The sequence below is a fragment of the Solanum verrucosum genome, unplaced genomic scaffold (assembly GCF_900185275.1).
Source record: "Solanum verrucosum unplaced genomic scaffold, falcon-dt-bn FXZP01001088.1, whole genome shotgun sequence".
Classification (NCBI taxonomy): Eukaryota; Viridiplantae; Streptophyta; class Magnoliopsida; order Solanales; family Solanaceae; genus Solanum; species Solanum verrucosum.
In genome coordinates this window covers 32685-42399 of record NW_026019802.1, presented here as the reverse complement: position 1 = coordinate 42399, position 9715 = coordinate 32685, and the positions used below count along the sequence as shown (strand labels likewise).

At 36.4% G+C, this 9715-nt stretch overlaps 1 protein-coding gene across 1 annotated transcript; it reads left to right on the top strand.

The window, feature by feature from the left end:
* Positions 1 to 2796: 2796 nt before the first annotated feature.
* Positions 2797 to 9484, top strand: LOC125813486 (protein GAMETE CELL DEFECTIVE 1, mitochondrial-like). Its single transcript, XM_049493008.1, has 3 exons — positions 2797 to 3361; positions 6800 to 6983; positions 9150 to 9484. Exons 1-3 carry the CDS (start codon positions 2817 to 2819, stop codon positions 9366 to 9368), a joined length of 948 nt encoding a protein of 315 aa, XP_049348965.1. The 5' UTR covers positions 2797 to 2816; the 3' UTR covers positions 9369 to 9484.
* The last annotated feature ends 231 nt before the right edge of the window (positions 9485 to 9715 follow it).

Sequence of the window (9715 nt, the reverse complement as noted above, 5' to 3'; positions counted from 1 at the left end):
GATCATATTTTTATAACTTAGATTCGTGAAAAGATTGTGTTGTGAATAGGAAATCTTGATAAGATATGTGATGAGTTGTGTGGTTGTTGGTTCAAGTTCACTTCTAGCCATAGCGGTATCGATTCAAAATGTTATCTTGGTTATGTGAGAAAAGAATCAGCACGATGGTTGTATTATGGTCTAGTATATTTCAATTTAGACTGAGTTCATGGGTTAGTCTATGGCTTGATAATCACTTGTAGATCTTCCAAAAAAAAATTATTCGAAAGTTTAGTTTTTAGTAGTTGATCTTGATGGAATGGTCTTAAGGAGAAGCTCACTTGGAGAGATGAACACCGACTGGTAGGTCATAACTTAGACTTTTAGTAGCGTTGGTTATTCTTCCTTCTCTTTCTTCTTTATGTTTGAGGATGAACATGATTTTTAGTGGTGGATAATGTAATGGCCCGGACCCGAAAGGTCATTTTTGATAATTTTGAATAGTCATTTAACAATAATTAATTAATTTACGGGTAATTTATTTATTATTAAGTGGTTAAAGGGCCAACTCCATAACTTAATACCCTATACCACTTGACCCATTGTTGGAATAAGTTAAAGAAGATGTTTATTTTTAATGGTATCACAAGCCATTGCGCCTAAAATCCACCGCCGAAAGAAGACAATAACGACTCAGGTAAAAATCCATCCTTTCCACCTAATCTTATATTATGTATGTGGATTGTTTATATTATTATTGTTATTATTGGATGATTGGAGGAAGCTAATAACACCAATAAATTTAGTTATCACGTAGAGGTTTGGAAAAAAATAGGCTATGTTACGAATTGATGTTTTGGTTGAACAAAATAAGGATAATGGAGGATTAATTGTGGGGTAATTGTGATTGGTGGGGTAGATAGAGGTTATCCCCACTACATGTATTTACACCTATTGAAGTTTGTTTAGGTTACTAGAAAACAAAAGAAAAACAATTGATGTAGTCATCATTGCGTAATCATGAGGCAGTGAATTGGGAGATACGTGGTGGGTGTGAGTGCATTAATTCAAAGGGGTTTTAATTCTGCCTATAAGTTTTATGGTTGTGGTTCTTTATATATAGGTTCGTGATTGAAAGTTTGTTGTGTGATATCACATTAGATTCAAGTTTTGATTTATTGACATATGTAATATATCATATGAACATAATTCGAATTATGATATTGGAAAAATTGGGACTTAACCCTAGTCTTAAAACTTGGAAAGTATGATAGTTGTAATGTTAATTTACATCAAGATTTACGAACTTGATTATAAATTTGGGTAAATTTTTGGGTTTCAAGGCTACACACATAGTATTGTGGGTGTTGTTAGTTTCAAAATCTTATTGTGGAAATTTGTTTGGATAGATTGTATTGATTTGGAGCTCAACGAAAAGGGAAGGCTCAAGTCTCGGAGTGAATTGCGAATTAATTGAGGGAAGTGGATTTCTAAACCCTTGTTTAGTGTATGGAATTCGTGTATTTCCTTGTAATATGTGTTTGGGGATAATGAGACTTGGTGATGGATTGACTTGTCCACATTGATTAATTCTAATGATGAAAAAGGGGTAATAAAATTAAAGGCAATGTGACTAAATGTTTATGTGTGATTGTGTTCTTTATTGAACTCGTATACTTGTGATAGCTGCGGTGATTACATTTCATATTGATATTTGATTGAGATCATCATCCCCTTTATTTGAAATTATATTGTGCACATGCATTGACATGAGATTGAGTATAAGTTGGGCACGTGGAGATCGTCTGTGCTGGGGATGGTGAGATGTTAAGATTATAATTTGAGCACGTGGAGATCGTCCGTGCGGAATTTGTTTGATTTATGATAGTGCGTTGAGATCGTCCGCACAGACACGTGGAGATCGTCCATGTGGGTATATGGACCTCGCGAGTCCCCCATGGGTCATGAACTCTCGATGTATTTATGAGGAGTATCATGTATAATTCAATTAGAAGGGAAGGAACAATTATCGATAATTATTTCAATTACAAGTATTTATATTTACCTGTGCAGCATGTAATAATAGATAAATGTTTTATTGAATTAAACTTCCATTTAAAAAATTTCATTTTAAAAATCCCATCCATTTAAAAGATTTAATTAAATGATCTTTTAATTAAAATTGAAGAATAATTATGGTGCTTACACATAAGTGTTTTATCTTCTCCTATTATATATAGATAGATACTTATTAGAAGAAGAAGATACACCAAAAAACACCTAGATCTACTACAACATTATCAATGAAATTCGTTACGAATTTGACGTACAATAATATCATCCTTGTTAATTTTTAAAAACAAGTATTTAAATTTGATATATAACTTATTCATCTGAATCTAAATTTGCAATTAATTATTGATAAAACAATCAATCTTAATCATTAACGTGACTACCGAAGAAGTAAAAAATATGAAAAAAGGGAGAAAAGAAGGAGACGTTTAATTAAAAAGTAACATGTGATTGTGTAATTTTTTTAAAAATAGCTTGTGATAAAAGAGATATTTGACCATAATTTTTTTTCACTTTTTTTTTTTTGGAGTTAAACTCATTACTTTTGACTATAAAATTTCGAAATATAACTTGTAATTAAATTTTAGAATTTTCAATTTTCTTTGAAAAACAACAAACATATATATCACTTTTTTTGGGTAAAAAAACAACTCTAATTTATATTTATGATAAAACATAATTTTAATTTATAAATATTATTTTTCACTTTAAATATAAAAATTACTTTTTTCCCCCAGACCCTTTTCAATCCCGACCATTTTCTAATGAACCCTATCCGCAAACTCTCATCAACATTTCTCCAAAAACCCCTCATAAACTCCACTTTCTCCGCCGCCGTCCGCCGGCGGTTGTCGACCAAGAGCGGCAACGATGAGTGGAACGATGCATGGGAAGCTGCATGGCTTCCCGACGATCTTTCTGGAAAGAATCGATCTCCATGGGAAGCCGACGTAAATTTTGCACTTCCCGATGACACCAGCAACGCTGCAGAAAATACTCAAATTGAGTCTAGGGTTTCGGAAGTTGATGCGGAAACTAAAGCCTTTGTGGAGGATATGAATGAGAATTGGCACTTAAGAAAGGGGAAGCAGCAGAAAAATGGCAGTGAGGGCACAAATATGAACGAAAATGGAAGTTCGCTTTATAGTTTGGAGAATATAAAGAAGGATTATAGGTTGAAGAAGCAGAGAGTACATGCGGGTTTGTGGTTGAAGGAGATTGAGAAGATGGAAGAGGCTAAACTTGGGGATTCTATTGGTGGTAGTGGCAATGGCGATGATATTGAAAAACTTCTCGATAGCTGCTCAGAGTATGATCAAAGTTGCAATTTTTAATGTTTTTTATTTGAATTTATGTTCTTTTTTTGTCTTTGGGTTTGAAATTCATGAGTATATTTTATAGTGGACTATGCTTATGGAAATAGAGGATATATAAACCACAATTAATTTGGAATTGAGGCTTAATAGGTCATTGATTGATATAATTGATTGTGCATATGAGATATAAAAGACTCATGTAGTGAACTCCAACTAGGTTGAGGTTGACTCAGTGTTGCTCGTCTATAATATAGAAGATTTACAAGTAGTTTGAGATTGGGGTGTAATTCATCATTGATCAGTATAAATTTAATGCATTTATGGTAGGGATTGTGGTGTGGTTGATTGTTGATTCGTAAATCTGTGCTTATGGATATAGAAAAATCATAGTGTATTTGGAAGGAAGGAATCTCAGATGTTTTGATGGTATCTCAACTCCAATTAGCAGTTTGAAATCCTTTTGCCTAATTAATCTCTTCCATTGGAGCAACTTATCCCCTGTAAATGATATATTACCCCTCTCAGATTTCATTAGCTCCCTCATTATGGCTTAGTGACCATTCTTTTGCTTGTGGTTAACTCCTTGATTAAATAGGTGTTTTTGTACCCAGGAGTTAACCATGTTTTTGTGTATGTAATTTGCATCTCCTTGATGCCTTTCTAATACAACATCTTACTTCATCAAAAAAAAAAAAAAACTCATAGTCGAACCCATGTAGTTTGAGAATGAGGCATAGTCGTTTTTTTTTGGGATAAGTAGGATTGATGTGTAGTTTTATGATTATTGACTGTGCATGTGGATGTATTGATTCATATAACTGACCGTATATAGTTTGTATTGATGCATAGTTGATCACTGATTGATATGGTTGACTGTGCTTATTGATGTGGATTTGAATTGATTCATAATCAGATCTTTAACTATTTTGCATGTGATTGTGAAGTCCTAATAGTTCTTTTAGAGGTGGATCTAGAATTTAGAGTTAGTGACTCGGATAAATTGAAGTTTATTATGTGGAGATATTCTTGAAACCTTTAGAGTACATAAACTGTACGAACCATTTGGTCAAACCTAATGCTAAGAGCTTTATTGGACCTTTTTCCTATATAAGAATCTCGACACATCCTATAAGAGAAATTTGTGTTATCATCTCCTAGCTCCAACCATGTAGCCTTGCTTCTCTGGGCCAACAACATTTCCGCCAAATAGCTCTCCCTCTTAAATTCTCTCCCAACCTCTTTCTCCTCTTTCAATAGTAGTAAACACATAGGATTAACCTGTAGTTGTTCTTGCACTATTTTCACCTTTTCTCTTAAACTATTCACTTCACGATTAAGGTTGCTGAAGTATTGCACATGTAACCTTCTAATGTCTGTTTGAGTCCCTTCATTTTCATCACAACTTTGTAAATTTGTTACCCTTCCATTTGCCATCCCAATGTAGGAATGTCTTTGAATTGTGGGTGAGCATTCCACATGTTGCAGTATTTAAAAGGTCTTTTCTGTTTAGGTTTATCAACCAACAAACTAACATGTATTGGGTTGTGATCGCTACCCCCTTCATGCATAAAATGAGCTCGACACCCAGGCATCTCATCCGACCTTTCTCCATTTATGAAGACCCAATCCAGCTTAGAATACACTCTATTGTGCTTCCACTTATCATTCCAAGTATAGGTGCTGCCAGTACTAGCCATTTCCTCTAACACACACACATCGAGCCATTCCTGAAATTCTGCCACTTCCGCAAGTGTTACTGGATTGCCACCCAGTCTATGCTCACTATGTAGAACATCATTAAAGTCTCCAAGAATTGCCCAAGGCTTTGTGATTCCAACTCTTATTTGAGTTAAATAACGCCACTATTATTTCCTTTCCTCCCCCCCCTAATTGTAAGCATAAGCTAATGTCATGTAAAATTCCTTTTATAGAGTAATATAATTAACAAGACATGTGATTCCTATATCTTACCCACCCAGTGCTGTTCTGATTGAATTTCAAAGATCTCGCTCGCTGTCAAAGCGCATTTTGTGAAGTGTTCTCCTGCCCCTGTCACCTGAGATAAAGTCAACTGGAAACCGTGATCGGAGTCGTGGTTTGAAGATGATGATTTGAAGATTCATTCGACAGAGAAGGGTGTCTTGGTTGCCGATACCGAGATTGAATGAATCATTCCACCTGGCAACAGCAAAAGTTGCTTGTGCATTCTCACTACAAATTGTTACCTCACACATATCTTCTCTCCACAGCACCCAATCCTTCCATTATAATGGGAAGAATGATTCGTATGATACTTCCACCCTCCAAATAGATTACCTGCTATATATTCTATATTGTTACTTTTTGTTTTAGTCTCCAATAGACGAATAATGTTCACTTTAAGCTGATTACAGAGGAGTTTGACCTCCTTCTGCTTCGTGTGGCCATTTAGGCCCCAGACATTCCAACACACTACATTAACCATTTCCCTTAGGGATTGGTTTTGTAGCCCCAACATTCCTGACTTGTTCTGCAGCCATCTCTTGCTCTCCCGCTTGAGTCAAAGATTGGAATGAATTATTTACTACCACAGCTGTAGACTTGTTTGCATTATACTGAACCCTCTGTTTCCCATTGCCTCGCTAAACTCTCCTTCGTACAAATCTGTCCTCCCCGCCTTTATCTTCTTGCTGTCTACCTGGTTCCTCTACCCCTGTCCCACTAGTACTTTTTGGTATAGGATTTAACTTCCTACACTCTGCCTTTTCATGGCCATACTTATGGCAATGCTCACAGAAGGAAGGCTTCCAATCATAGGACACCTTCTGTGTAAGCACTACTCCCTTTTCATTCTGAAACATCACTTCTGGAAGTTCATTACCCACCTTCACCTCTACTAACAATCTTGCAAAGCTTAGCCCCAATTTCTTTTCAGTGTGCTTTTCGACCATTAAAGTCTTCTCCACTAGGCTTCCAATCTTGCTCATCCCTTTTGCACTCCAATATTTGAAGACTAATCCAGGCAGCTTAATCCAAATAGGGACTGTCGTTGATTCTTCTTTGGAACTATTTCTGACCATGCTTTGACAATAAGTGGCTTATTGTCCGTATCTCCCCCAAATTTATTGTATATACCCATTCAGTACTGCCATTCTCCTTTATTCCAATTTGTGTTTCGTTTTTTTTTTTCTGGGCTACATCTTTATTTTGACGAGACAGAAGTTTTTCAACTACCTATACTAGAACATTGCCTTGAAAGAGACTGATGATGAAAGCAAACCGTAAGTAATAGACTTGCAGCTATAGACTTATTTTGATAGTTTAGATGAGTAGCATGGTATTTTTTTTTGGGGGGTAAAAAGTTGTATTATAATTTATACCAAAGTGAGAATTGAAGTATACCATGACCACCCGCCATATCTTGTTAATTTCACTTCACTCTTTGTATTCAGGATTTTTGATTCACCTAATGATGATTCAAGCAATTCAAACACGACTTCTGAGTTCAAAAGCAAACCTGATGGCTGGGAAACGACTTCGAAAACACAAGATGGGAATATATGGGAGATGTCACAACGAGAAGAAGATATCTTAGTCCAAGAATTTGAACGCCGAATTGCATTCAACAAATTCCAGGTTTGTGGAGAAAATCCGATTTATAAATTAAAGCTTAGTTTCTAGACAACTTTCGTCTTCTTTGTACTTGGATTTACTGCACTCAAGCTGGGGGTCTTTCGAAAACAGCCTCTCTACCTCTACGAGGTAGTGGTAAGGTCTGCGTACACTCTACCCTCCCCAGACCCCACTTGTGGGATTCCACTGGTATGCTGTTGTTGTTGTTGTTGTTGTTAAGCTTGGTTTCTGGACGAACTTGTTGTTAGATCTGCTGAATCAGTAATCTTTGGTTAGACATATGTCTTTTTCCCACAAGCATACTAGTATGCTTAGATCCTCCTTTTTTTCTTTCCCTTTTATCTGTTTCCCTTGATAAGAAAGGTATCAAAATCCTTTTAACTACACAGACCAAGTGGTGCAAGATTGTGCTACTTATAAACAAAAATAGCTAACTCGTCCAAAAATTACAAGAGTTGAACTGAAAGTGTATTTTTCTGTTGAACATCCAGGACTTGTCTTTGATGAAGACATTGAACCTGAAGGAGTGATAAAATTTCAGTCATTAGCCATCACTTCATAATATTTGTTTTTGGACAGGTCACTTTCAGTCTTTCACAACAGTTTATGAAATGAAAAAGAAGAACAAAAACCAAACAAGATAATAAGCTTACCATCTCCTCTACTAGGTGCTCCATTAGTTCTCGGGGCAAGGCATAAATTATTGTTCTATTAAAATCTTCTATTTTATAAAATATTGGAGGGCTACCAGAATGTTCTGCCTAATAGTTTCCCAGCTGCCTTTGATGTAAGCAAAATGAAAACTGTCTGATCTTTGGAGCCTCTTCCTCTTACATTGTAGAGCCAATACTGAATATCTATTTCAAAAAAAAATTGTAGAGCCAATACTGAATATTCATCTGAGATTGGCTTTTCTAGTCACTCAAGCTTTTTCTTGCGAAGGCATTGTGATACCTTTACGTTGTCGTATCTCAATGGATCTCTCTGCATAGAGGTTTCCATAAGTTGCACTACCACATTCCTCGGTCTATATTCCTTTAACTACTACTTCCCTCTTATATGGATGTCACCAATGTGGCATGTCCTCTGAGCAGTGTACATTTAGGGGGGGGAAACTTTTGTTATAGTCTCCTGCCATTACTAGTGAAGTGAAGGCAAGTGCTCTCAACAAATCTTTTTGACCAAATATAGCTCTCTGAACTCCCTTCCTATTCATCTTCTTGGAGGTCCACATCTTTGGTGGTAATCAATCTCTTTGAGCTAGTCATTTCTGATAGCTAGTCTACGCTCTATTTTTGATCCTGGCTTTACATCGTTCTCCGAGTATGTTTACTCACTTTACCTTGCCTTGTAATCCTAGTATATTATTGATCAATAAAATCGGCAGTTGGTGGATACCTTGGTCAGTAGTATGATGGCTTGGCACCTTCTTTTTTCACGAATCTTCACTATTCCCATGAGGTAGTGGTAAGGTCTGCCTACATTCTACCCTCCCCTGTCCTCACTTGTGGGATTTCACGGGGTATATTGTTGTTGCTTCACTCTCGAACAATACAAGCTTGAAGAGATACTTTTTCCAATTTCATGTCCTCTAAGCCCAGTTCCATCACATCCTTGGCAGTTGCACAATTCTAGGATTTTATGGTACTTGAATGGTGACTTGTGAGTTATGTAGACAGGAAAATAGCTACATGTTTCTCTTATGTTTGATGGACCTCATTTTGAATTATCTTCTGCCTATCACCCAAAGGGGTGGTGGTCAATAAAGTGGATTGAGAACCATGAGGTCTCAAGTTCAAATTCTAGCAGAGGCAAAATGGCAAAATTCCAGGTGATTTCTTCCCATCCGTCCAAACCTTGGTGGAGAGAGTTATCTGGTACATGGACTACTGGTGGGAGGTAGCAGGTGCCCCTAGAATTAGTGGAGAAGCTTGCAAGCTAGCACTACGGTTGTAAAAAAGAATAAATCTTTTGACTATACTTGACAGTTTTCTAAAGAATATTTGTATATTTTAATGTGTTTTCATTTTAACATGACTAACTATTCCTCTGTGATTCTGTTTGCTAATGGATATTAGTCTGATTTATAAGGCGCTGCATTGGATAGTGGAACATTGTGATATATTGTTTGCTCTTGTTTCTAATGCAACATAAATGTTGATTATGCAGATCGCCAGTTTTATTAAAACTCATATATTTAGTCGGAGGAGGCCTATAGATGGTTGGAAGTATATGATAGAGGAGATCGGTCCAAATGCCAGAAAAGGGAAGGGTAGTGTTTCAAGGTTACCTAGTATAGCAGATGCATCAACTCGACCTTTCAGGGAGGAAGAAACATCGTCAAACACTACTTTCCCCTCTAATCGAGGGAGGACTGAAAGGAGGTAGCATTTTGTAAATTCTTTTTCTTAGAACAGAGTGACATTGCCAAATCTGGGTATGCATGTTGTAAAATTAGTATTGAACTTGTAAGTTCTATTGAATTTACAGAAATTTCCATAGGCCCTATTGGAAATTATTTTCTTTTCCATCTTGATAAGTTTTATTGTATTTACATCACTAACCAGAGGTCTTTGGTTTGAGCCCTATGTATGGAGAAAATCCTGTTGGGAGCGCCACCTCCGAATGGACCTTGCAGTGTGCATTTCGGATTTAGTTGGGGTTCCAATGCGGGTTCCGGATACCAGGTGGGAAACTAAAAAAAAAAGACAATGGGCCTTTTTATGTTCGGGATA

Coding starts and splice junctions, on each gene's coding strand:
- LOC125813486 (XM_049493008.1), top strand. CDS start 2,817: ATGAACCCTATCCGCAAACTCTCATCAACATTTCTCCAAAAACCCCTC. Junction 3,362..6,799: donor CTTCTCGATAGCTGCTCAGA/GTATGATCAAAG, acceptor CTTTGTATTCAG/GATTTTTGATTCACCTAATG. Junction 6,984..9,149: donor TTGCATTCAACAAATTCCAG/GTTTGTGGAGAA, acceptor TTGATTATGCAG/ATCGCCAGTTTTATTAAAAC.